Raw genomic sequence first — 26,009 nt, forward strand, 5'->3', positions numbered from 1 at the left:
ATCTTCTTAGTGTTACTACCTGTCAACTGCCGAGGGAACTCGCCTTGGGCTGAGCGGAAGGACTGGGCCGAAGACCTCGAAGGCAAAACACGCTACTGCTATTGTACATTGATCGAGACGTTGTTTGAACCCTAAGCAAGACAAATACCGGAACACCTAACTCTTGATACTGAACTCTTCGTTGTCAGAGATCGCAAGACAAGTCCGCCGTTTCTTTCGTTGGCCAAGATAGTTTTGGGATTGCACCCCAGTGCTCGCTGGGTGATGCGAACTGGTCCTATGTTCGATAACGAATAGATGCGCCCCCAATCTATCCTTTGCAAAGGCCTGAAGTGTGAGTACAGTTGATCGTGTTGCTGATTCGTACAAGATCAGACAATATACTTATGACTCGGGTACAGCAAGGGACGGCTAGAAGCCCCTGGGAAGACGTCCATAGGTGGGATCGCCATAGTTGGAGCCACTGCGGCCGCGACTACGGCCACGGCCGTCATTATACCCTCTTGAGGTTCCTGATCTTTGGCCTCCGCTCCAGCCTCCACGCCCGCGTCCAGGCTGTTGCTGGTCATAGCGTCCTTCGTATACGTTCTGCTGTTGGAAGCTGTACCCTCCGTAGCCGCCAGGTTGTTGCTGAGTATTTTGTCCCCCATAACCCTGGTGACGTCGATAACCATTCGGTCCAAAGCTTTCCTGTTGTTGCCAGTTGTAATGTACTTCATGAGCAGGGTGCTGTTGGTGACCATTTGCACCGTAGCTTGCTTGCGAGTGGTGCTCATTACCTGGCGCACCACCGGATGGAGTGTGGTAGCCTCGCAAACCAGGGTGTAGTCGACCCTGATGCGACCTGTCAGCACTCCAGCGACCCCTCATGTTGTGACCGCGGGGAGCACTAGCAGGTTTGCGCTCCCAGTGTGTCGAGAAGAACTCCCTACCAATGATATGAGATTTTCTTAGCATAGTCCTCAATATCAGCGGACCATCTCTACTCTCGCGTACGAGAAGGCCCGCCCGTACAGGTCCTTCTTGTTGCTTCAACGCCGTTCGTATGCGCGAGAGCAAATCCACAAGCTTTCGGAGAGCATCTTGATTTTTCTCCTCCCACCTGTCGACCCTTTCTTTTGCGTTTTCGTACTTGATACGAAGGATCTTTCCCTTTCCATCCTCCATCTTATATACGCCGGTCAAGAGATGAGTAGTGCGGCCGAACCAGAGCTGGTCTTGACACGAGACGGCGGACGTCCCTTCGTCCTTATGAGTCACCGTCTTTAGTTCTGCCACCTGAGCTGTCGGTACGATGTGCCCCTTCTGGAAGAATCGAACGGGTGGCCGGAAGTCGTAACGTGGTCGTTCCGCTAGCAAAGCGCCCGTCACAGCGTCGGCCTCAGTCGGATCAAGGTCATCAGAAGCGGCCTCTTCGAAGTAGGCATCAGCCTCAAAGCGAACGACAACCTCCAGAGGCCCCATAGGATATCGAATCGCTCTATAGTGACTTGTAGCATCCTCCATGTCATCTCCAGGTCGTGTGAAATTCTTCTCGAAGTTGTTTCCGACTCCAGAAATCTGTCGTTTCCAAAACTTCTCGCCCTTGCGAACGAGGACAAGAGTATTGTACACCATATGTACGTCCAGACGAAGCGGTCCGTTTGCTTTCCCCTGGCAGAATTCCAGTAGAATCCTGAGATTGTTGCGATCGGCCAGAACGTCGATATCAAAAAATTGATAACCGGGATTCATGACGCCCAATGCAGTAAACAGTGGAGCGAATGGTTCCCAAGGCTTTCGCACGTAATTGTAATCAGCGGCTTGGAAGCCTGAGTCCGCTTCCAAGACGCAAGGCAAAGCCCTGTTCGGAACGAACTTGGGTGGGCCTCCAGGCACGAAGATCGTATTGGTGCCATCGTTGGTGCCTTGCCAATTGTAAGAACAAAGAAGCTTGGTTTTGTCTTGGTCCCAGGTAACGTTGAAGGAGGTCGGGATAAGGTGGTTCTGCTCCACGGTCAAAATTACAAGACCGGCTTCTTTCTGCACGATTTTCGCCATTACATCCATTTTCTTCTTCATTTTGGCCGTTGGTTCTTTGGGCTTGCCTTCGCCATCTCCGACTCCGTCCAGGTCTACATCCTCATCGTCATCATCAAGGACCAATTCTTCATCTTCTTTCTCCTCTGCAGGGTTATGTATATCTGTTAGCCCTGCTAGATCTGATTCGGCAGTCGTTGCAGCTTCTCCACGGAGCTCGCTCGCATCATCCTGTTGCACCGTTTCTTGGGAGCAAGGTCTCGTACGATCCCTCGAATTGCCCTGCTTGGGAACTGTTTGCGACTCGACGCCTGCCTTGTCACTCGATCTAGAGCGTTTGATGCCATGCCCATGGCCAGGTTCCCCCTCGGGTGGCTCAAGAAAAATGCCGCCTTCAAAGTTGTCAGTTTCAGCACGGAGATTACTCAGTGCAACAGATAGTCGTGTACGACGTACTACCGTAGCATAGAAAATGCAAAGCAGAATAAACAGGGCCTCCAAAGAGTTGTGACCGTGCGCTGAGTCGATGAGGACTGAGATAATGCAACATACCTTCCATACTGGTCAAACTCTGGAGCTTCTCCGAGCCAAGCAATATTAACCACGTGAGAGATGGCTGCGATCGACGCGGATGCTATTCGGCGTAGCTTCTACTTTCGTGCGGATGTATATTTACCCGCTTCGCGCACATCACTCGCTGTACTGACGTGTTGAAGCGCGCTTCGCTTCGAACTTACTGTGGTGAGTAGCTGCGCAGCTTACGCTCGCACATCCAAGTAGATGAGTGATGATAGAGGAGCGAACTTGATCGAAGGACCAACTGATGGTTGCAAGCAGCGCTCCCGAAGAGTCGTTGAGAGGTGATTCCAGCGGACGCGAAGGGGCGGTCTGCGTCGCTAGGCGTAAAGCTAGCCATCTCTACACTAGCGCGCGGGCGGGCCAATCATCGTACCAGATGTTGATTCATCTCAGCACGAAACCATAGGATGCTCAATGGACGCTATTCAGACTAATATAACAACTGTATGATAGGCACTTAGAGAGGCCAAGTAACATTCAAGAATGTATTGAGCTGATATGACCATAACGCGCATTCATCTTCCGTCACCTTACCTCCGCAGGGCAACGCTGAGCCTTCCACAGTTATACCATACATCAATTGATATGTACAATCTATAATCATCAGAACATGAACGCGTACGGCTTATAGAAACACTCCTCCCACCCAGGGTTCCCGCTTGCCCAGTATTTCCTCATTACAGCCTTTAGGTTCAATGGACAGTTGGTTCCCAAGACACGGGCCATCTCTAAGCAAGTGTCTTCAACCCATTTGCGCCTAGCCTCTCCGCGATACCCTGCCTCTACTGCTGCAACGGTCAGGGGCCAACTGGCGAATCTTCTCGTCCGCTGGTAACCAATCACTTTCTTTAAGTGCAATGCCAGAAGGTCACCGTGGCTTTCCAGCTGCTGATTTGTTTGCGCATCGTTCGGTAACAGCGCTAGCGATTGAAGCGACATGATACAATAGACTGCCGCTGCATGCTTGAATGCTGAACCGATTGCCAGCCAGTCTGCGTTATTGGAGCCTGGTTGTGCCCAGTCATCGACCGAAAACGACTCGAGTTGGGAGAGCAAATTGGTAGCCGATTGTGAAAGACCAGTCAGATCATCTTCTAAAATCAACGCTTGTGACGCCTCTCTACGCAAGTTGGAGATCCGAATTATGTAGAAGAACACACTCGGGGGACACAGGCAATAAGGAAATAGCTCGTGGTACATCTCTTCGGCATTTTCGAGCTCCTCTGCCAATGTGGGAGCTAATACAACCTGATCGTGAGCTGGGCTGGTAGAGTTGCTCATAGTTATAACGCTGTTCATTGTCAGATTGAAGCTGAAATTTGAGGCACTATAGAGCAAGACGACTTACAGGTGAAAAAGCACTACTGTTGCATGCATATAGTATGCGCTGCGGTACATGGCCATCATGCCTCCACGTACTTTCATTATGCGCATTAGCACGTCAATGTGCGATCGCCATTGCGGCAGCGTCTGGGCTTGCAACTGTTTACTTGTGTTAGCAATCAGGTATTCGCGCAATAATATATTTCACAACTCACTTCGTTAGTCAAGAAAACTACTATATCGGTAATGGTCGCCAAGCTGTACATGGTCCTGGGATCTGCGACCCTCCTACTTAGTTCCTGGATGGCTTCTCCCCGGTATTGGAAGATCTTCGGCCCATTGGCTAAGAGTGCTTTCTCGCTCGCTCCGGATGGAAGTCTATTAATGTAATGCTGCAAAGCGATGCAAACGAAACTGCTGTGTGTGGAAGGAGTTAACAGATGCAATGCAGTCATCGGAAAGAACATGATCTGAGGGTTGCGGACTAAAGCAAACTCTTCGCCCGTGACTTCTGGTATCACGCGCGTGTTGACTGAGAACATATTAGCCCGTACAAAAAGGGCACAATACCAAGTCCGTAGGTCCGCATAGATCGTTTCTGCAAGTTGGCCCAGGGTACCACCTGGTATGGGCAGACTAAAGGCTTGGTATAGTGGGGTCTGGGGTTGAGCATACAGTAATTGATTGCTTGCACCACCTCGCATGTGTCGCTCTGTAGATTGTACGTTGGGATCTGTTCCAAGCGCAAATAGCGCAGAACACGTTCAAGTCCTTTCAGAGGGTCTTTCTCCATCTTGAGGATCCTCGCTGCTTCTTGATCTAGACGCTTTGAAACAATCTCCTCAATTCTATCCTGGCTCGCGAAGTGGATGATCTCATCGATGTCCTCGACAGTCCGAACATCGGCAAGTTTCTTCTGATAGAGGTTGCGCAGTTCCTCTTCGTCGACCGTTGCTTCCTCCTCGCTTCTGATCGTTTCGATGCTCCAGCTAGTGTCGCTCTTGGATTCCTCCATTGGTGGCCGGCTTTGACACACTCGTAGAACTAGCTCCGATTTCTTAGACGGCTTTTTCGGCTTTCGCGACGTGACTTTCCCGGGCTCGACCCACTGCAGTGGTTTTCGTGCATCATAACCGGGACATTCTCTACCCTTTTTAATGCACTTCTTGCAGTGTGGCAACGTGTAGTCACAGACTAGGCGACGCTTGAGGCATTCCCAGCATTGCCGGGTCGCTTTCTGCGTGTTTTGGACAGGGTTCATCGCACGGGACTCTGCCCTGACAATAGTAATCTGATGGCTGTCTCGCTGATTACTAAGGTGAAGCATGGTGAGGTAACAGTATGAGCACTCTTGGCCCGTCTGATTGCCTCTTCTGGGTCCTGGCTTTAGCACAGGGCAATCCAGCACTATATGCGTGTTATAGTAACACGATAATCAGTCTTCAAACTTCTTCCCCAAACTTGTCAAGACGGTACGCGAAAGGAGTAGAAACGACGAGGTGAAAAGCGTGCCAGGCACCAATAAAGAAAAAGGCTGGTAGAGGTGGCTGCATGTATCATCCGTTGTCAAGAGACGAGAGCGATTTCTGCATTTTTATTTCCTTGCCTGGAGGCAGCGGTGCTGAAGCCTCCGTGGATCGACACAAGGTTGGGGTGATGAACGGTGGTGCAGGGCTGAGGGCACTGGGGCTTATGATGTCTAGATGGCCTGTGCGTCAACTTTTTGCCTTGGATAGGACTAGTCTCGGGGCGAAAAACCGACGGGCTTCAGGGTTTACCTCCGAATGTTCCTCTCGAACGAAGCAGCGAACGGCTGTGCATCGCCCCGTCCGGTACCGCCCATAGTCCCCAAATCCGCTGCAGCATTGGTCCACCGCCAGAATTTTACATCAGATGCATCATGAGCGGGCGAGATGAGCGGTGAACATGGTCCTGGCATCTTAGCTCGATTCCAGCGGCAGCATGGCACGCTGCGACATATTCGAGCAACAGGGCCCCTTCACGTGAGGCTTCACGCGTAGTGATAGAGGTATGCACGTTACTGTCCGATGTGTTGCTTACCTAGACGCTCATTTCCTCTGTCATCCGGAAAGCTTACAATAGGGTCTGCAGTGCAGTCCGGGTGTGCTTATTTTGCACTATATAATTGGTATTTCCGCACTCTCTGTAGCGTGGGGTATATACGACTAGGGTCCTTGGTCGCATACGTAGAGAACTGGGTGCTGTTCAGCCTCAGTCGCGATGTCCTTTCAACACTCAATTCAGCCCTGCGCGAGGCTGCGTCATTTCTTGGCCATATCAATTACCCTTTCGGCTTAGCCTTTGCAAGCAGCGAAGGTCTCTGAGTGGCTGACCTTGATGCAATGATATCTCCACTTTCAGGTATAGGGATAAATCTGCAAATATAATGAGGTCGATTCGCAAGTCGTGCGGATCTATCACTCTACTCACAAGCTCTATCAAGCTCTTGATACCATGCCTGACGGACAGCAAGTTTCTGGAAGTGTCTACTTCTACCAGCCAACTAAGGTTGGACCTGCAGTCTTCGCAGCTCTTTTCTTCATTTCGGGTGCATGGCATCTTTGGCAATGTATCCACTACAAGTCCTTCAAGATTACCGCCCTTCACCCTTTTTGCTGCTTACTATTCGTGGTGGGTTTCGCACTACGAGAATATGGCGCTTTCCACATCTCCAACGTCACTATATACCTTGTCAGCACGATCTGCATCTATTGCGCTCCGTAAGTCAGCTCAAGGTTTGTTGTCAGGTGTAACGCCCATATTGATAAAGAGTAGACCGATTCTAGAGCTCGCAAACTATCATGTTCTTGGAAGAATCCTATACTATGTCCCATACTTCGCCCCACTCCATCCTGGACGCACGCTTACTACCTTTGGCGCGGTGTCTACAGTCGTGGAAATCCTGAACGCACTCGGCGTCGCTCTCCTTGCGAATCCCAATGTTCAAAAGCAGTCGGTCCAAGATCTTGGACACATACTCATGAAGACCGCTTTGATTGTCCAAATACTTGTCATTACGATTTTCGCGGGAATCGCTGGACTCTTCCATCACAGATGCCGGAGGGAGAATATCAAGAGCAACAAAGTGCAAGCGCCGCTAATGACTCTCTACGTCAGTACAGTCCTAATCATGGTTCGTACTATCTACAGAACTATTGAACATTTTGGCGCGTCACGCGCTCCTGCGAATCCTGGAGCCGATTGGGATCCGATGAGTCTTTCACCTATCGTCCGCTACGAATGGTTCTTCTATGTATTTGAAGCTGGCTTGATGCTTAGCAACTCTTTTCTCTGGAACGGATCCCACCCAAGATTGTACCTACCCCGAGGATTACCATATCTACCTCGCCCAGGATGGGGTTACAGAACTGCAAGGACCCGGTTGGAAAAGCGAGCAGAGCTGGATCATGACGTTCATCGATCCATGCGGATTGACTGCCATGCTGGCTGGGAAAAACAACAAGGGAAAGAAGGAAAAACCATTCTGGGAAACTAATGGTTTCGAGAATTTGCCTCTTGTCAAAAGAGAAAACTGGGAGAATGTATGAGCAGGTTTTGCGTGTATGAACTGTACTATATAGCGCGGAGTTCAATGTTCGGATAGACGTATAGTTTTCGGTATTTTACCGCTTCTGCTTCCTTGGAAGGAGCGTCAACGCTATTGTTTAGCAATCTACGATATATTCACACTGTGCCCGATGCGCATACGGTAGACAATATTAACATTCAAACAAAATACAAAATACAACAGTAGCCAGTCTTCTATAACCCTACACGCAAATTCGACGGTACGTATTGTCGGACATGAGCGCATGTAAAAGTGGGGCTAGGTAACAGTAGTGGGGAATTACCACCACGACTCTTCTTACTAGAGCATCATTATCGTGACTTCCCTCCTACATTTCCCACATTTCGCTCTTCAACAAGGAAATGACTAGCCTCCCCCCCAAGTTACATCGAAAAGACCTACGCCGGTGTCCTAGGAAAACTGATCGGCGTTTACATTGGGCGGCCTTTCGAGAATTGGACTTACCAGGAGATACAACAACGACTGGGCCCCATCCATCATTATGTCCACGAAAGATTTAATGTCCCACTCGTCGTAATCGATGACGACGTTTCCGGCACGTTCGCCTTCGTGCGCGCCCTAGAAGAACACTCCTTCGACCCGGATTTCTCCTGCGAGCGCATCGGAGAGACTTGGTTGAACCATGTCATCCCCCTTCGCACCATTTTTTGGTGGGGAGGCCACGGGATTAGCACTGAGCATACGACGTTTAACAATTTGAAGAGAGGGGTCAAGCCTCCACAGAGTGGGAGCATGGAGACGAACGGAAAAACGTTAGCCGAGCAGATTGGGGCGCAGATCTTTATTGATGCGTGGGCGATGGTGTGCCCTGGTGATGCGGAGATGGCAGCGAAATTTGCGAGGGAGGCGGCGAGGGTAAGTCATGATGGGTGCGCGGTGGATGCCGCGGTGTTGTGGGCGGTTATGGAGGCGGAGGCGTTTGTGTCTTCTGACCTAGAGCATCTCTTGGATAAAGGTCTGAATTATATTCCTAAAGATTCGGAGCTGAGGAATCCGGTGGAAGATGTGAGAGCTTGGGTGAAAGAAGACGGGGATTGGGAGAAGACGAGGCAGCGCATTGAGGATAATTACGGGTACGACAAGTATGGTGGGATTTGCCATATGATCCCGAACCATCTCATCATGATCATGACTTTGCTGTATGCGGGTCACGATTTCAGTCAAGCGATGCACATAATTAACACCTCCGGCTGGGATACTGACTGCAACTCTGGAAACGTTGGTTGCCTAGTGGGAATCATCAATGGGCTTGAGGGCTTCGAGAACGAAAAAGGACTCGACTGGCGAGGACCGTTGGCCGATCGAGCCCTGATATCAAGCGCCGACGGTGGCTATTCCATCAACGATGCCGTGCGAATAACATACGACCTCGCCAACATAGCCCACAAAGTAGCGCGGCTTCCTGCGCTTCCCGCACCTAAGGATGGCGCACAGTGGCATTTCTCCCTCCCGGGCAGCGTCCAAGGTTTTCAATGCGCTTCTGCGCCCTCAGAAGTTCTCGTAGCGCAAGCCTTCGACAACGGTATTTCAGCTCTGGGCATCACCCTCCACTCTCCAATCGCCGAAGTCGAAGTCCTCACCCAGGTCTTCACACCCCTCGACGCTCTCGCTGTAAAGCGCGACTACGAACTCATGGCCTGTCCGCTCCTCTCCCCGGGCCAAGCCATTACCGTGATCCTCTCTGCTCCCCCTTCAAACTACAATCCCATCAACGCCAGCGTCCTTCTCAAAGCCTACGACTTCGACGACTCCCTCAGCCCGTCCTCCAGCCCACCCATCACCCTCACCCCTGGCCAAAAACAAACGATAACATGGACAATTCCGTTCGCTCTCGAAAACAAACCCATACAACAACTCGGGATCGCCCTCTCCGCCCTCTCCGCCACGACAGGCACGATTTACCTCCACAGCATAAAATACACCGGAAGCCCCTGCATGACACTCATCCGGCCTCCTCTCACCACCGGCCCGGGACTCTCTTCCGTCCCAGAAACTATGTGGCAATACCAATGGGTTTCCTCAATCCATAAAGTTCACACTAAGTTCGGACCCTCTTTTTTTCTCGCGCAAGATGAGGGGGAGGGACTTTTTTACACTGGCACGAAGGTGTGGGAAAATTATACAGCGAGTGTGAAGGGGTTCATGGTGAATATGGGCGATGGGCACGGGGTGATCGTTCGAGTACAGGGGCTCAATAGGTGGTATGGGGCTGTGCTGAGGAAAGGGTTTTTGGAAGTTGTGAAAGCGAGGGACGAAGAGAGGAAGTTGCTAGGGAGGGTGGGGGTGGGGTGGGGTTTGGATGCGAAGTATGAGATCCAGGTTAAGGTGAGCGGTAGAAAAATTTCTGCGAGAATGGGCGACGTGGAGGTTTACGCTAATGATAATGAGTATCGTGGTGGGGCGGCAGGATTCGTTCTCGGCGCGGGGAGTATCTGTGCAGATAGTCTGAGGATCGAGCCTGCGTAGTAGGACGAGTGGATATTGAGTCTTTGATGAAGGAATCTATCTTGCTTGTGCATTCACGGAACTTGAACCGCTTTTCCCTTTATGCCAACGGTGTCGAGAACACCAAGGCGACACCATCGTCACCTGCCGTGATCACTTTACTACCATCTCCGCCTTGAACAAATCCCATGATTCCGCCTCCCTCGCCGCCTCCTCTGTGACCTTTCCATTCACCGACAAGCCCCTTTGCTGCAGCCGCAGTGCCACCCCTAGCATCCCACCGCCTTAACACGCCGTCGTAGCCCACAGATGTCAGTAGCCATGCACCAGCACCTTCCTTTTTCAAAAAATCCACCTTAACTACTGCCTGCGGAGACTCTTCATCGTAATGCGCATCTTCGATGCGTCGGCGGATTGCAAAGCGATGTGCAGTGTCGAACAAGGTGATGCTGCCGTCGACGTTACCAGCGGCCATGAGCGTGAGCGGTGGTAATGAGAATGACAGCGTCTCGACGTTGTCAGTACCAGCCTGTAGACTAGCGAGAATCTGTCCGGTTTGACCAGCCGAGCTAGCTCCGCCCTTCGCTGCAGCCTGCTTCGACCCGCCTGCCTTCGCTGATGCGCCCTGACCGCCAGATGATGCCCCTGCTTCTGAAATAGCGGCGAGGCGAGGCAGACCGATAACACGGACGTGGCCTTCAGGGCCACCGACAGTAACGAAAGACCCTGAGGGCGCAATGGCGACGCTGTACAGACCGCCTTCCACACGGAAGCGTTCGTCCACACCTGTCAAGCCAACAACAGCTTGCGAATTTGTTGAGGATGTGAGACCTTGTGCAGCCGCCTCGCCGAAAACATCCCACACGTACAGGCTTGAATCTTCGGAGATTGTGGCCAGTAGGTTACCGTCAGGACTCCAAGCACCAGCCGTGCATGTCTCGGTGTGCAGATAGTATGCCTGTAGAACCTGCAACTCGCTACCCTTGTCGATGGAAATTTGATACACCCAGACGCTTCCGTCGTTGGCACCCAATGCAATGACGTTAGGATGATTCGACGAAGGATTTGTGATCAGCCAGTTAATCTCTTCGACTTCCTGTGTCTCCGCTAGAAACTTCCATTTTGTCCCATCGGGCACGCCCTGCCAGACCCTCAATTTTCCGTCTAGACCCGCAGTAGCAACGAACTGCCCCTTCGGCTCCGAAAACACAATTGCATTGATAGAATCCGTGTGCCCATCCAATTTGAACAGCTCTTGTAGCCCTTCCCGTTCTTGCGGTTGCCCGTTGGCTGCTGCTGCTGCTGGCGCCGAGTTCGTGTCAAATACGTAGCCCGCATCGTCACCTCCGCCGGTAGCCACTATGTCTGAGTGTACGGGATGCTGCGTTATACAAAAGATGCTGTCTGTGTGCTTATCGAAATGCGCCGCCGAATCGTTCTGCAACTGGATCGACATCTGTATTTCTTCATCTCCGGCTCCCTCGTCGTCCGAATCCATGGGCACGTCGCCATCGTCTGATATCTCCTCATCTGCCTCGTCGGCGTCGAGCATCTCGTTTTCCTGGTGCGGATCATCGTCCTCATGATGGGGCGCGTTGGGGTTGGGAATCGCCATGTTGCGGGATGTTCGGCGGGTATCAAGGGGCAAAGATGGAAAACAATTGGAAGCTGGACCGCTCGTAGTCAAGAAGCAGCGCACCAGGAGCTCTGAGGCTATATGCGGCGTGCAGTAGCGGTATGCTTAGAAATGCTTTTATCTACCTTTTCCACCACGAACTTTTTACTTCGGGTCGCATCGTCGGTGGGGTAGAACGCCGACGTCATGCTTATCGATAAGAGAAGATCACGTGGCAGATTCTGTCCCAACTTGTATTGAAGTCTCCGGGATTGTTCGAGCATGTATTGGACTGAGCAAGAAGATGCGGCGGTCACGGCAAACCTGAGGCTGAATATGCAGACTCACTAGTAGCGGCAGTGCCTTGCAGTGGTTTCTGATTGTAATTTGCAACATATCCAAATCTTGAAACTCAGACGCGAGCAGTGTTACAACACTTACCGGAGTTTACAACTTGCTACCGGTCTGTCTCCTCTTCCCTTTTTCCTTGTCTCTTAGCATCCGTCGTAGAATCTTACCGGACGGGCTCTTCGGAATTACATCAATGAACTCGACACCTCCTGTAATCCACTTATATTTCGCCTTGTGTTGCTCAACATGTTTTTGAATAGATCGTGCGACAATGCGATCGCTCTCTTCCGCGCTTACAGAAGGGGACTTGACAACGAAGGCTTTCGGAATCTCACCAGATTTGTCGTCAGGAATTTGAATAACGGCGCAGTCATTGACTGCAGGATGCGTGAGGAGGTGGGCTTCGAGCTCGGCGGGAGCAACCTGATGGCCCTGTATGCTGTCAGAGGAGCGAGACTGAAGATTGGAGTATGATCTACCTTGACCTTGATAAGCTCCTTTATGCGGTCGACGATGAATATATGCTCGTGGCCCGAGGGTGACTTGCGGATGACTGCTTCGTCTCCAGTGCGCATATAGCCTACTCTATTTAGTATGTGGCAATCATGCTTCATGTCGAGATTACGTACCATCCTGAAATGTTTCCCTATTTGCCTTCTCATTGTTCAAGTATCCTAGAACAACGGAAGGCGATTTTACGAGCAGCTCACCCGGTTGGTCATAGCCTGTGATCTCGTTTCCTTCCAAAGTGACAATCTTGCATTCAATACCAGGAAGTATAGAGCCACTGGAGCCGAACCAGATGTCGTCGGGTGAGGTACTGCACACGACGGTACAAGTTTCAGTCAGACCGTAGCCTTGTCGGATCTTCCAGCTCGGATAGATTTTTTGAAGATCATCTGCTGTTTCCTTACCCAGTGGTGCGGCTCCTGTGAATATGCACCACACACTGCTGAGGTCAAATTTCTCACGCGTCGCCTTGTCCTTCGCCAGAAGGATTATAATAGGAGGTACCAAGTACAGCGCATTAATCTTGAATCTTTGTATTGATCCAAGCATTTGCGCGAATTCGAATTTTGGGAGAACTATCACTCCGTCGCCTCGGTATGCAGACACATGGCAGATAACGATGAGTGAGTAGATGTGCGACATGGGTAACAGGCCTAGGACGTTCTCCGTGTACTCGGACTGGGTGCCGGGTTGTTGAAGCTTCTGTCTTGTAGGCGCATCGAAAGCTCTGACCTGCATCGAGTTCGCGATAACGTTGCGGTGGGAGATCATGACTCCCTTTGGTAGTCCCGAAGTTCCACTGGAATAACAGAGGAAGGCGGTCCTCTTCGCACCCTCGCCTTGTGCCAAATTCAATGGATCCAAACGGTCCAGCTTTGCGCCCTCGCGAATGAAGTCATCTACAGTCTTCATGCCAGCAGGTGTGCCCTTGCCTCCAGTGAGCTCCTTGGGCACCTCCAAGATGTATATGCGGTTGTCCGGTATCCCGCACTTCCTGGCAGCTGTCTTCGCGGTCTCGAGCAAGGGAAGGCAGGTGAAGAGACATGTTGCGCTTGAGTTCTTCAATTGGTACTCCAGCTCGGTGGCGCTGTAAGCAGCGTTCGCGGGCGTCTGGATGCCTCCCAGGCGGTGGGTAGCCCATGCTAATGGAACCGTATCAAGTGTGTTCAAGCTGTACACGCCAATCACCTTGTCCCATTCGGTGCCTTCGTTCGGTCGCCAACCGAGTTCTTTTGCAAGACCTCGGGCAAGGTAATCGACGCGCTCCTTGACCTCCAACGCCGAGTACTCCTTCCCTGTCATACCGCAAGTGAACATCGGGCGCGAGTATCCGAGCGGATGGCGCCCATAGTTCTCATCGAGTATGAAGTCGGCGATGGTAATCGAATCGGGCGGATCGAAGGGTAACTTGGGGACCCATGGAGGAGGATAGAAGGGCCTGCATTTGCATAAGTGATCAGCTTGCGAACACGATTAGGATGCTCACATGGTGTCGCGGGTACTAGACGCGAAAAACTACAATGCACGCAGCGAGGAATGAAGGAGGAAAGAAGACAGGGAAGGCCTCCAGATGATGCGATTAGCCCAGGTAGGATAGCCGAAGGTATCGGAAGCGTGCACGCTGCATCGGCGAGCTGCAGCTCCATTGGCGCGCGGGGGAACTGATACGGAAAGCTGGGGAAGCTGGGGAATAGCCGAGGCTTGCAACCTAGAAGAGCCTAGTATGTCAGCTCTGGCCTTCGAAGCGTTGTTGGCGACACGGACGAATATTCATCGTTCACCATCGGCTCAAAGAATCAGCAAAGTGAGAGAACCCGAGCCGGGATCTCATCATCCTGTTTGTGACATGCGCTCCCCTAGACGGATTACTAGCGGGCGGGACAACCCCGCGGCTGTACCATGGTAGCATGCGTGACCCTCGAGAACCACCACCCTTCCATTAGCACTCACCTTCACCTTCACCTTGATCGAGGTGAAAGATTAGCACCGAATCGCTTGTAGCGCTCATGAAGGCACCAGCCGAGAAGACTTTACAGCTACACAATAGCTAAAGCTTCGCCCTCCCTGTAATTTCTTTTACGTCTTCTTTCCGCGCTTCTCCAGTGGCGGTAGCTATCTTCGGAAACTCCATGATTCATTGTACACTGGTCTGCTGTGACACAATTTCTGCTCGCCTCCTGCCCGTTGCTTGTTTCAACCCTTCAAGAACTCTCATCACCAGCCCTGGAGACGCACCTTCACGACACACCTTTACGACACACCTTTACGACACACCTCGCTGGTCACAATGGCAAATGCCGACTGCGAGACAGCTTCGGCTACTTACAGGCCCGGCGAAGAGAACGTGCTACACTATGTTGACACAGATATGGAATTGAGCGACTATCCGGATGACCTTTCTGAGTGTTCACTTTCAAAGTACGACGTACCGGCGGAACGATACACACAGACCATCCAGGATTTTCAGGTGGAAGAACACTTACAGTCAGAGAAGGATACGCAGGTGGAATTACATACGCAGGTGGAGCAGAGCCTGCAGCCGGAGCAACATATGCAAGCAGAACAGGATGTACCAAAGGGGCAACATACACAGTCTGGCCAAGACACACAGACTTCACATCTAGAGCAAGGCACACAGGTTGAAAAACGCACTGGCCCGTTCCACCAGGTATCCGCGCATTCGACAGAGTCTGTTACCGTACCAGGGTACGAAGACTCGCTGCTGCAAAGGCGAAGCTTCCCGACCCCTCCGGTAAGCCAGAAGTCAGGCGAAGAAGATCAACTGCTAGAGTCACCCATTTCGACCACGCTACAGGCAGCAGCAGCTTCGAGCCCACCGAGCTTGTACTCGCCTACCTCAATCAACGGAAGCCCCAGTCGAAATCTACCAACCCCCAAGAACACCAGGCATACGCGAGCCACCCAAAAGCCTAAGCAGCCCAACACCCCAACTTCACCGACCCTTACCGTTGTAATACCGCCGGAAAAACCTCGAAGAAGCATGCGAATCAAGTGTGCTCCCGCTACATTCGCTGGCATGGGATCTCAAAGTCCTTCGCCTGACCCTTCTGCTGAACATGCACCGAAACCTTTTGATAGGGTCGTGATCTTGAAGCTGAGACACGAACTCCTGGAACAGGTTGGAAAGCCGAAGATGGCAACTTTGAAAGAATCGACCACCTTAAAACCTGTCAAGCGCAAGCGTGCGCCGCAGCCAAAGACTTCACCAAAAAAGAAGAGCAGGGAGTCAAAAGAAGAGGATCCGAATGTTCAGAGTCCGAATGCACAAGCTCCCAATACCGCGGCTTCCCCAGCGTACGATAGCCCCTTCCATCTTGAGCCTGCAGAGGCGCCGCTGGATTCGCTAGTTACCGTGAATCTTGGAGCCTCCGAGGAGCTTTGGTCAATTGGTCGGCAACTAATGGAGAATGCTCAGCCGCCTGTGGAACTGGAACAAACTGAAGGAGCAGAACAACAGGTGCCCAAGCCAGAGGCCCATAGTCAACCTCCAGTATGGTCCCAGACCCGTTTCGCACTGTGCGAGTCGATCCCTAACTGCCTGATGTATCAAGGTGGTTCCTATACATACCGTCAACTTGCCTACGCATATCTATACGCTGGGAATGCTCTCTCGCGTGACTATGTAGATGGAGATATTATCATCGCGCGGGCACCTGGCGGAATGACGAAGGATCAGAAGACTGGACGAATGGTGTTAGCCAAGGACCAACCCGAAAACTCAGAGACGGAAGCCTTCAGGAACGCCATGAAGGCCGAAAACCCGATAATCGTTATCACGAAAGACAACAACACGCTCATACCTTCAAAGATGCCACACCCCTACAATGTGCTTGGCCTTTTCAAAGCTACACACATATGGTGGGAGAGGCAGAGGCAGATCCTGGGCAGCAGAAAGGCCCACAGGTGCGCCCGGTTTCGTTTCGAGAGGCTGAACCCAAACATCGTGAAAGCATGGTATGAACCACATGACCGGGAAGATTCTGTGCCTCTTGGTTCGCTCGGTCGCCCGGAGGTCGCCTGGTGCATCTCATGCCGACAACCATCCTTACAGGTCTACCTCAATGGTTGGATATGCCTTCAGCGGGACTGTCCAGCATTTTGGAAGCTTTCCACGCGTTCAGGTCAGCTCTGTGAAGTAGACGAAGACACTCTTGTCTATGATCCTCGCTTTGTAAAGCAAAAAACATCTTGGCAGAATGAGCATCTGCAATATCCATTGGAGCATAAACCTATTCAGATATCCAAGTACACAAAGCCTGAAGATCTCTACTCGATCAGCGGATGGAAAGGCGTTGTGTGTCCCAAATGTCGCGGTTGCGTTATGCGCTTAAACTTTTCCGGTTGGTTTTGCAAGACTCCTAAATGCGGATGGCATCGCCTCGCGCCCAAACAGATCATGTCATCATACTCGATCCTCGATCCAATTCCCTCTTTCCCACGAACTGAGGGCTACACACCGAGTCGCGACACCGCCAAAGGTAACGTTCGGGTTTTGAAACCACTTTACGCGAACAATTACCGCATGAACCGCTTCGACATTCCGAAGGCCGGCTACATCGTCCATTGCTTGGCCAACGAGACGATCTGCAAAGAGCCCGGTGGCCCCGATGACATGTTCGTTGAGCTCCAGAGTATCGACATAGGGCTCGAGCGGCGAGCTTTTGGTTCGGAGAAGCATATAGATCCCAGTTTTACACGGCACATGAACTTCAACGTTGGGATGCACTACAAATTCGCTGCTACGGGAATACAAAAGTCTGTATCATTCGAAGAAGCAAAAGCTCAGGCAATACGCGACGTCCGCACCCGGCTTAATTGGATGATGGTACAAATTCTCGCCCGAGATCAAGATAAGTCGATTGCAGAAGTTGCAAAAGAGTGGAAGGAGAAAGAGTTCAACGAGGAATTGATTCTGGGTTATTTCGAAGACCAGAGCATCGGCTACCACGACGATGGCGAGCCTGGTCTCGGTCCGAATATCGCGACCCTCAGCCTCGGTGATATCGGCACGATGTCAATCCGAATGAAGGCCCTACATTATTGGGGCAGGACTAAGGCCGGCATCTATGACTATCAACACCCTCCGATACCCGGCTGCTTCAAGTACGAAGAGCGACTTGTTCGGCACACGGAGGTACTGCGTAATGCTCCGGACAAAGGTAGCGAAAAATACTTTAAGCAGGCTGCCATCGATATCGGCCTCACCAAACATAGCGAGAAGACACCCGTGGTCCTCGACATGATTCTTCGCCATGGCGATCAGGTGTTCATGGTAGGAGCCGACATCCAGACTTATTACGAACACTCTGTGTCCCACGAAGGCCGAATGCGCTTCGCATTGACCTGTCGGACAATCGATCCCAGCTCGCTCAGGCCCACAGATCTCCCGGAATTCGAGGTGCGGCCGGACATGGGTTATTACGATGGCTCCAAGCTGCCACTTCCACGCGACGCCGCTTCAAATCCTATTCCGAACGGTTGGAAGTGGGAATTTGACGACGAATACATGAGTCATGTGGGAGCGGTGGAAGAAATGGCGGAAGAGGCCGAGGGCTTCGTCAAGTATGACCGCGACGATGATCCTGGTCGAGGTGACGAGTGAAACGTACATTATACTCACGCCGGACAGTCTGCGACGAGTCGCCTTGTATGGGTGGTCTTGGCACGCATATTGGCGATTTTTGCGGCCCCCTGAAGTTGCATGCTGAATGGTGTTTTCGGCTTTACCACATGGCGCTTGTTTGATCGACTGGACCTCGCGAGCACAGTCCCAAAGAAAAAACGGGTCTCAAAATTTCTTGCACATATATAGTGATGGTGGACGAGTGGCTACTGACGTCCGAACGTTGGCCCGCTCGAACACGGGTGATGGATGTAATGCATATATACTATGATTTGTCCGACAGGCTCAACACTGATTTACACTGCGTTTGGAAGACCACTTGCTATGTCAAAGCTTGCTTAGCAGGACGTGCTCTGGAATAAACAGGCTCAACAATTGACGAACGTTAGACAGTACCTTGCGCAGGCAGCGCACAGCATAGTCTTCATGCAGCTTCAAGGGTGCTCCAAGAACATATCTGACATTACCATACCCACAGCCTACTCGCAAGGATCAGCTACATACCTAACCCTTCTTCCGCCTTCCAACATCTTCCTCAACCCCCCATTCAACCCTTTCAAACCCCCATCAACCTTCTCCATTGGCAATGGCTTGATCAAACCACTCTCAATCCCCTTTGGCAAATACTCATCCACAACCCACCTCTGCAACTCCCTATTCCTCATTTCATACAAACTCTCAGAATAAGGTTCAAACACCCTTTCCACACCAGCTGGAAGCTCTTCCCTCCCAGGCTGCATCGTGAAAAGCTTGCCACCACCCTGGGCTTCGACAACTCGACCCGTAATTGCAAGTGTGCTCGCAATTGATACGAAGTCAACGACAACATCGTACGGACCGTGATCTATGAGCTGCTTGACAAGAATCTCTTGCTCCTGCGTGTGATCGATGATCGTAGTCGCGCCCAACCCCTGTACAAAACTCCAATTGCTCGGACTACTTGTAGTAACCACCGTATACCCCGCCTGTTTTAGATACCCCACGCTTAATCCACCAAAGCTACTACTCCCACTGTATGCCAAGATCTTCTTTGCCTTCTTCACCACCTCCCTCCCATCCAGCGGCGGTCTCTCCAAACCCAACCTCCCAGAAAACATTCCCACAACGCATGTTAGATTCATCATCAAACTCGCAGGGATTTGCAGGTCGATGTGTGAGGGGACGCGACTGATCATGATGTCGGAACATACGACGTAGCGCTGGAAGGCGCCGTATTGGTTCCCCTTAACATCGAAGCGTTTACTGATTACGACTCTGTCTCCGACATTGAAATCTTTGACAGAAGAGCCGATGGCCGACACAGTGCCGGCGTAGGTGGATCCGAGGATAGCGAGGTAAGGTGTGTAGGGGATGACGTTGTGGATGGCGATTTTGGCTTCGATGGCATTAAGCGCGATGCAGGTGTTTTTTATGAGGAGTTCGGTGGGGCCGGGAGTGTAGTTGGGCACGGGATGGATTTCCAGAGGGGCTTTGGGGGAGGATAGGACTGGAACTGGTGGTTAGAATGGGTTCGAGATGAAATGATTGGTGTTGAAGCTCACTTGCGGCGAAGTTTGACATGGTTGTTGCAGGGAGTTTCGTCTAGAGCAGGAAAGTCCTTGAAGCTGTTGGGGATCTATCTCAAATGCTCGATCCAAGCAAGTGTAGCGCAGGTTCTCCAAACAAGATCTTGGAAAATGGTTAAGTGTCGAATAATAGTCCAAGATATCTGTTCGCGTTGCAATCACTAAGCGTGGCAAACGGACGAATTGTGGTGTGGTTCGAGGAGCGGAAGATCCCCGCAATATTTTTGTAAGCTGTCGCGCGACAATCCAAACCTCTGTCGGGAAGTATGGGAGATATGCAAATGGTCAACAACAGTCCATGACACTTTACGCTAGATAGCGAAGGGTGCAAGCGAACTAGTGCTCGGGAGTTACAAACACTTTCGCGATCCAAAGGCGCTTTCCCAAAGTAGATTAGTTTGATGTACGGGTGAGGGACCTCAATTGCCATACAGTGTAGTCACGCAAGCTTTCTCTCGGTGATGTCACCAGGAGTATAATAACGAGGGCGTGCCTGGTTGTTAAGCGTCACATCCACTTTCGCATTCAGTAACAGGTATCACTGGCGACAGCCACTAGACAATGCTTTGCCTGGTGTTCCTCCTCGCGTTCAAAGTTGGTGCTGGTATTGCAGCGCGGGCATGTACGAATACAGATGGTGTTTGATCAAGAAATGTGTAATAAACTTCAAAAAAAGATTGCACATCGAGCACGACGCCGATGCATCAAATCGAAGAGCTGTAGAAGCCAGTCGAGTAGCAACCACCGCAAAGCTTCACGTGAATCAATTTCAAAAAGCACTCATACAGAAAGTGAAAGGCCCATTGAAGAATTGCTTGAGTGAATGGAAAATTCGACAGACTTCAAGCGTGTTGGGACTTCGAACAGTCAGCATCCCACACACGACGCCACTGCTATGAATGTCGACTTGTCGACATGTCAATGTAATATTCAAACAACGATTGCTACCAAGAAGCGCTTCAGTTGGGCGCACACTTTGCATCTGTATTGCATTCCGTTCGTTCCAAATCAATATACGCTTTGTTTGGACAGTCCAACTCAATTTCTTACCTCAGTTATGCATTTTAAACTTGTCTCTATGCTCACATTCACCAACAGAGAACGTCTGTATACAGCACCGAAAACGATCAAATTAAGGAATCCAGCACAACCCTCTATCACAACAGATCTACTGTCAATGTTCGCCATTGAACGACATTCCGCTGGCTTTCATAAATCCCGTAATCATCCCAAGAACTTCGCAACAAACTCCGCTACCTCCCTCGGCTGCTCCACCATCGGCAAATGCCCCGCCTTCTCCACAATCTTCAACTCCACACCACTCCCCAGCGAATCTGCCATACCTTGCATAGTCTTCGGTAACACTCCATCCCCAGCGCCCACCAAAAACGCACCCTTTCCCTTATACGCTCCCATCCTGTCCCTAAAGTCGTACTGATACAGCGCCTTAACCCCATCCTTGAACCCCTGCAATGAATTCGTCTTCACCATCTCGTTTACCCTCGCAATCCTTTTCGCTAACTCAGCATCGGCGTAGCTCTCCGTGACGAACCATCGACGCGTCGTCATTTCGGCGAGCTCGTTGCCGACAATGGGTTCAGAGGTTGATGAGGACTTGAGGCCTTCCTTTTCAGCAACGGCGATTCGCTCGCCCCAGGCTTTGGGGTTGGATTCTGGGGCGAAGGAATTCGTGTCGCAGCCAACGAAGGCGGTGACTCGTGAGGGGTAGGTGAGCCCGGCACAAAGCGCGGTTGCGCCGCCTAGGCTGACGCCGACGACGCTGGCGGTCTTTGCGCGTAGGGCGTCCATGATGGTGATGATGTCGCTGGCAAGTTTGTCAACTGTGACAGTCTCGTTTGCTGACGAAGGAAGTGCAGTACGACCGCGCGCGTTGTAGCGCAGAACGCGATATTTGTTGTTTGTGACTTGCAGGAAGGTCTCTACGAAGTCGTCCCAGATGCCATATTCGACGAGAATGGAGTTTGCAAGAATCAAGAGCGGCGCATTGGGGTCGGATGAGCCTTCTAAGCGGTAGGATAGATTGACACCGTCTGCAGTGGTGACGAAGGATTCGATGGCCGGATTAGCCTTGATGGAGGAAGCGGGGTACGTCTTTGTAGCTCCATCCGTAGATTCTGCTATGAAGGTGTCGGACGAAGTGAGGGTTTGCAAGTCTCGCGGTGCCGGCCCAAAAGTATAGTATAAGTTGTATACTCTCCTTCGCTTTGACTCCACCACACTGTCATAGATCTTATCGTTCCACTCCGTAGATGTAGCCTTCTTGAATTCGGGTCCGCCAAGCCCATTTTGCGGCGCGTATTCATGCAGCGCCAGGTAAACTTTTCCCCTTCCCTCTTGCAGGTCCAAGTAGCTCGTCACGAAGCGCCTTGTCCGACGCCAACCGGGAACTTTAGACAACAGTGGCACGTGCTCTTCGCGGTACCATTTGGCCAGCTCTTCTTCTTTGCCTTCGCCATCGTTCAACGACAAGTATACAGCCACGAGGACATTGCCCTCGCCCTCGTTTTGCACATCTTCTAGACTTTTGAAGTCATCGGCCTTCCATTCATCTCCCTCAACCGCATCGTAGAAGCGCCTGTCAATGTGTAACTGCTTCATGGTATCGCGTTCTCTTTGGCTTTGTACAGGTGCTTTCCGTAGGCGTGTGTACACATCTTTGGTGAGGTAATCCATGTCATCGATGTCATAGATAGCCATCCATTCTGGCTGCTCTTGAGTACCAGCAGAGGACACGGGAAGGTCGTTTGCGCGGTACCGAAACCCATTTCGGCAGAAGGAGAGGCGAAGGCGGCCGGGACCGTGCTCGTTGTTGTACCTGGAGATGTGCTTAGCATGCCTGGCGAAGTGAACCCTGACGAATAGGCGTGTTACTTACCAGTCGTGGAATTGAGCAGGAGGCAGACCCTCTTTAGGTTGCATAGTTACATACAGGATGCCACGGGTAGTGCTTTGGGACGCCATGGTGGGTGGAATGTCGTCTGCGAAGCTCTATGAAGATATTGTGAGACTGTTACGGAGGATACGCTTTTGTCCAGACGAAATTGAGACCTAGCCGAAGCGATAATCGCATGTCCGTCGGCGTCATAAGGGTGCTCCCCTCGATCAGTTTGGAGCCCGCCGATGACATTTGCCGGGGACACTAGCTTGGGGAGCTGCAAAGACATTTGCCCCTCATTCCCCAGCTTGTTCCGAGGTCGGAACGGAACTCGGAACGCGACGCGTCGACAGACCTACAATTGCTTCAAATGTTTGTTTCATGCATTTTGGTGGTGTGAGTTGATTGTCTATGATGGACTGAAGATACTCTATCCTTGCCACAGTTTTCAATGTCCCGCATCTACGTTTCGGATTACAAATCTCTACGTACCCAGGCGTTATGGTCCTCACGGAAGCAGGCCCGTATGTACGTAAAGATAACGATTAACGACCTCAGTCGTACCATATAGCGTTCATACCAAACCCTTTCTCTCCTACCTCCAGCCTCGCAACCCGGGCGAGGAACTCCTTATGCCATCTGTAAATCTCAATCCCGCCCTTCTCATCGTCTGTCAAAGCTAGCCATTCATCACTCCAAGGACAGGGGCTGGCAGCATTGCTGTGTCCTCCGCTCGTCGGTGTGGGATTTAGGCAAATCTGTCGCTCAATAGAGCCAGAGTCTGAGATCTTGAAAGCGGCGATGTAGCCTGTAAGATCAAAGGAATTTGCTCGTGATGTGGCGAAGAGGTAGTTCGAGGACTGCGTAAGGAATACGACGTCGGAGCGGTACATGTGCGGGTTGGGAATTCCTGTTGAATGCAGTCATCAGATGTCGATCCAAAACGTGTATCAATGGTCGAACTCACCAGGTGGTATCAACGGAAACCATCTGTGCGTGTAAACAGGCAGGTGTGTTTGCGGATCAATAACGTATTCGCAGACCCTATTTCCTGCTTCCATCAAGGCGTACAGATAGCGCCCAGAGGGATGCATCTCAACCCATCTCGGGTGGTCCTTCTTGCCCTCCGCTTCGGTAAACCCAACCGTCTCAAGTCTTCCTTGGTCGTCGATCTTCTTGTGACACCATACACGATTTGCCCACATGTCGGCGCTGTACAGGTATGTTTCGGTGGGATCGAAAACCATGCCGTGGATCGCGGATTTGTCGCAATATTCATAGTCTTGTATGTTCTCCTTCAGCGAGCCGTCGCTGTTTATATTGAATATGTTGCCATAGCCGGCGTAATCGTAGAATGGGTTGCAGTAGACATTGTACGGCGGCTTCCGCGCCGGGAGGAGGAAGATAGCACGCGTTTTCGTGTCTGCTTCCTTCGCCTTCGCTGCCATAGCAATTAGCTCCAATCAGAGTGTATGCGCATATACACGTACGGTGTCCGCCGATCTCGAAACTGCCTGTGTGCACAATATCGCTCGGGCTGTCGACCCTGTGGCTGCTCCATTTCTTCATGCTTGCGCCGTAGATGTTTTTCCTTTGATGCTGTTGATCCCATCACAAATCAGCCACCTGTTCACTCAATTGGCATTCAATTGCCTATGCTGAAGCAACCGCACATACGTCGAAAGCCATCCAACTAATCGGCTCATCTTGTGGAATATCCGTCTTCTTGACCAGCTCCAATGTCAACTTCTCGTCGTCGAACGCAACCGTGATGATGACCCCAGGCTTTACCCACGTGCCGATCATGAGATGATGCTTTCCCATCGTGTTGCAAGTTGTCTCCGGTCCAGCGCAATCGCCTCAAGCTCGGACAATTGAATGGCAGGGCAAAAGTTGGGGAAGCAATATCTTTGTCCATGGCGCCTCGTCCCTTGTTTTGCTGCCGCCGAACCCATAGCAAAGGCGGGGCATCGGGGCTTGCGGATAAGCTTTTATCCACAATGACAGGGCCCGTGATTGGGAAGGAGCCCTTGTCTAGCTCTGCCCCGCATCGAAGCATTCGGCACTGCTCTCGTCGCCGACGCACATTATTGAGCCTTTGTTTCTGCACTTCTTCTTGTTACCCTTTCTCTGAAAATGATTGATAGTGTAACGTACACTTGATGCCAGGATTATGTTTCCCCTCTCTACCAAGACAGACGATAATCAGATAACAACTCAGTTCCTTAGAGGCAGCGAAGGCGAAGCTCGACCTCATCTACAAGGTGCGGCTGGCTCCGCCTGATGGGAAGAGTGTTCCTCTGGGGGGTGTTCGGAAATTGTAACCGCATACGAAAGAGGAATGATCGTTGCATCGGAAGTTGAAACGTCATGAAGTCTTGTTTTGGATGAGTCCCCGGAGTTGGGTGCCATGTATCCGGTGCGTTCGCCAGCTTGTTCCATGTGAAGAGCCGCCGCGCCATTATGTATACGTACTTGAATGCTCACATGAAACTTTGTTCCATCAGAGAGTTCTGCAACGTGCAGGTGAGCACGCGTGCACCTGCTTGCTGCAGGAAGCTGTGATTCCGCCGATATCGCCGAGGACGGATTGGGAAAAACATCTACCGCATCTGCTACCGCGGGCAAGGACCGCGGGCAAGCTCCGCACAGCAACTAGAGCTCTTTTTGTGAGCTAAAAGCCATACAAGCCCACTGACCTAATTATCTATGCTCCGCATCTCGATTTCTACACGCCCAAATTTCCGGTTTCTCAAGCTAGCTATCCAATCGCCGCCCGCAGACCGCGGATTCACCACTCTCGCACCCCCCAAAATGCGCGTCTCATACGCCCCTAAGGAGCCTCCAACGGAGGAAGACAAGTCCATATACGAGCGCATAGCAGCCCGCCGCGCCCCACGTCCCCTCATCCCCCTCGATCTCGCCCTCCTGCACAACACCTCCGTAGCCGACGGCTGGAATTCCTTCATCGGCGCAATCCGCACCAAGACCTCGGTCCCAGACTCCCTCAAAGAACTCGCCATCGCGCGCGTCGCGGTCCTCAATCACGCCGTTCACGAATGGGACGTGCACGCCGCGCTCGCGCTTGGGGGCGGCATCTCGAAGGAAGGGCTGGAGACCGCGTTCACGGCGGAGGTGGTGAAGAAGGGCGACAAGGTGGAATTTGAGGGGAAGGGGGGGTTGACGAGGGATCAATGGGTGGTATTGGCGTATGCGGATCAGATGACGGTGGGTGTGGAGGTGGATGACAGGGTTGCGGGGGCGTTGAGGGAGGTATTGGGTGACAAGCAGGTCGTGGAGCTAACGGCTACCATTGCGGCGTATAATTGCGTGAGTAGATTTTTGGTGGCACTGGATGTTGGTGAGTGTAATGGGAGGGCTATGAAGAAGGTCGACGAGCTGTAATCACAACGCGTTCGTCGATACCAGTGTGTTGTTTTGGCAGGCATGTT

The 26,009-nt window shown here is 51.6% G+C and overlaps 11 protein-coding genes across 11 annotated transcripts; 3 read left to right on the forward strand and 8 right to left on the reverse strand.

Annotated features, from left to right (window-relative positions):
- Nucleotides 1-411: 411 nt before the first annotated feature.
- Nucleotides 412-2,578, reverse strand: N0V89_007390 (uncharacterized protein; the record flags this gene model as incomplete). The annotated part of the gene is given in 2 exon segments (XM_056216153.1): nucleotides 412-2,552; nucleotides 2,572-2,578. 2 exon segments carry the CDS (start codon nucleotides 2,576-2,578, stop codon nucleotides 412-414), a joined length of 2,148 nt encoding a protein of 715 aa, XP_056070400.1.
- Nucleotides 2,579-3,201: 623 nt separating this feature from the next.
- Nucleotides 3,202-4,023, reverse strand: N0V89_007391 (uncharacterized protein; the record flags this gene model as incomplete). Its single annotated transcript, XM_056216154.1, has 2 exons — nucleotides 3,202-3,846; nucleotides 4,018-4,023. 2 exons carry the CDS (start codon nucleotides 4,021-4,023, stop codon nucleotides 3,202-3,204), a joined length of 651 nt encoding a protein of 216 aa, XP_056070401.1.
- Nucleotides 4,024-4,438: 415 nt separating this feature from the next.
- On the reverse strand, nucleotides 4,439-5,182 carry N0V89_007392 (uncharacterized protein; the record flags this gene model as incomplete). Its single annotated transcript, XM_056216155.1, is given in 2 exon segments — nucleotides 4,439-5,158; nucleotides 5,174-5,182. 2 exon segments carry the CDS (start codon nucleotides 5,180-5,182, stop codon nucleotides 4,439-4,441), a joined length of 729 nt encoding a protein of 242 aa, XP_056070402.1.
- Nucleotides 5,183-8,263: 3,081 nt separating this feature from the next.
- N0V89_007393 (uncharacterized protein) lies at nucleotides 8,264-9,997 on the forward strand (the record flags this gene model as incomplete). Its single annotated transcript, XM_056216156.1, has 1 exon — nucleotides 8,264-9,997. One exon carries the CDS (start codon nucleotides 8,264-8,266, stop codon nucleotides 9,995-9,997), a length of 1,734 nt encoding a protein of 577 aa, XP_056070403.1.
- A 79-nt stretch (nucleotides 9,998-10,076) lies between these two features.
- On the reverse strand, nucleotides 10,077-11,591 carry SQT1 (60S ribosomal subunit assembly or modification protein; the record flags this gene model as incomplete). Its single annotated transcript, XM_056216157.1, has 1 exon — nucleotides 10,077-11,591. One exon carries the CDS (start codon nucleotides 11,589-11,591, stop codon nucleotides 10,077-10,079), a length of 1,515 nt encoding a protein of 504 aa, XP_056070404.1.
- A 447-nt stretch (nucleotides 11,592-12,038) lies between these two features.
- On the reverse strand, nucleotides 12,039-14,098 carry N0V89_007395 (uncharacterized protein; the record flags this gene model as incomplete). Its single annotated transcript, XM_056216158.1, has 4 exons — nucleotides 12,039-12,374; nucleotides 12,422-12,522; nucleotides 12,572-13,890; nucleotides 14,073-14,098. The coding sequence occupies 4 exons, from the start codon at nucleotides 14,096-14,098 to the stop codon at nucleotides 12,039-12,041; spliced, it is 1,782 nt and encodes a 593-aa protein (XP_056070405.1).
- A 641-nt stretch (nucleotides 14,099-14,739) lies between these two features.
- On the forward strand, nucleotides 14,740-18,075 carry N0V89_007396 (uncharacterized protein; the record flags this gene model as incomplete). Its single annotated transcript, XM_056216159.1, has 1 exon — nucleotides 14,740-18,075. One exon carries the CDS (start codon nucleotides 14,740-14,742, stop codon nucleotides 18,073-18,075), a length of 3,336 nt encoding a protein of 1,111 aa, XP_056070406.1.
- A 500-nt stretch (nucleotides 18,076-18,575) lies between these two features.
- On the reverse strand, nucleotides 18,576-19,656 carry N0V89_007397 (uncharacterized protein; the record flags this gene model as incomplete). The annotated part of the gene is made up of 2 exons (XM_056216160.1): nucleotides 18,576-19,582; nucleotides 19,638-19,656. The coding sequence occupies 2 exons, from the start codon at nucleotides 19,654-19,656 to the stop codon at nucleotides 18,576-18,578; spliced, it is 1,026 nt and encodes a 341-aa protein (XP_056070407.1).
- A 1,229-nt stretch (nucleotides 19,657-20,885) lies between these two features.
- On the reverse strand, nucleotides 20,886-22,643 carry N0V89_007398 (uncharacterized protein; the record flags this gene model as incomplete). Its single annotated transcript, XM_056216161.1, has 2 exons — nucleotides 20,886-22,497; nucleotides 22,558-22,643. 2 exons carry the CDS (start codon nucleotides 22,641-22,643, stop codon nucleotides 20,886-20,888), a joined length of 1,698 nt encoding a protein of 565 aa, XP_056070408.1.
- Nucleotides 22,644-23,111: 468 nt separating this feature from the next.
- Nucleotides 23,112-24,381, reverse strand: N0V89_007399 (uncharacterized protein; the record flags this gene model as incomplete). The annotated part of the gene is made up of 4 exons (XM_056216162.1): nucleotides 23,112-23,467; nucleotides 23,525-23,998; nucleotides 24,048-24,156; nucleotides 24,235-24,381. 4 exons carry the CDS (start codon nucleotides 24,379-24,381, stop codon nucleotides 23,112-23,114), a joined length of 1,086 nt encoding a protein of 361 aa, XP_056070409.1.
- Nucleotides 24,382-25,371: 990 nt separating this feature from the next.
- Nucleotides 25,372-25,962, forward strand: N0V89_007400 (uncharacterized protein; the record flags this gene model as incomplete). The annotated part of the gene is made up of 1 exon (XM_056216163.1): nucleotides 25,372-25,962. One exon carries the CDS (start codon nucleotides 25,372-25,374, stop codon nucleotides 25,960-25,962), a length of 591 nt encoding a protein of 196 aa, XP_056070410.1.
- Nucleotides 25,963-26,009: the final 47 nt, after the last annotated feature.

Source organism: Didymosphaeria variabile (genome assembly GCF_027946475.1).
Source record: "Didymosphaeria variabile strain IMI 356815 chromosome Unknown scaffold_5, whole genome shotgun sequence".
Lineage (NCBI taxonomy): Eukaryota > Fungi > Ascomycota > Dothideomycetes > Pleosporales > Didymosphaeriaceae > Didymosphaeria > Didymosphaeria variabile.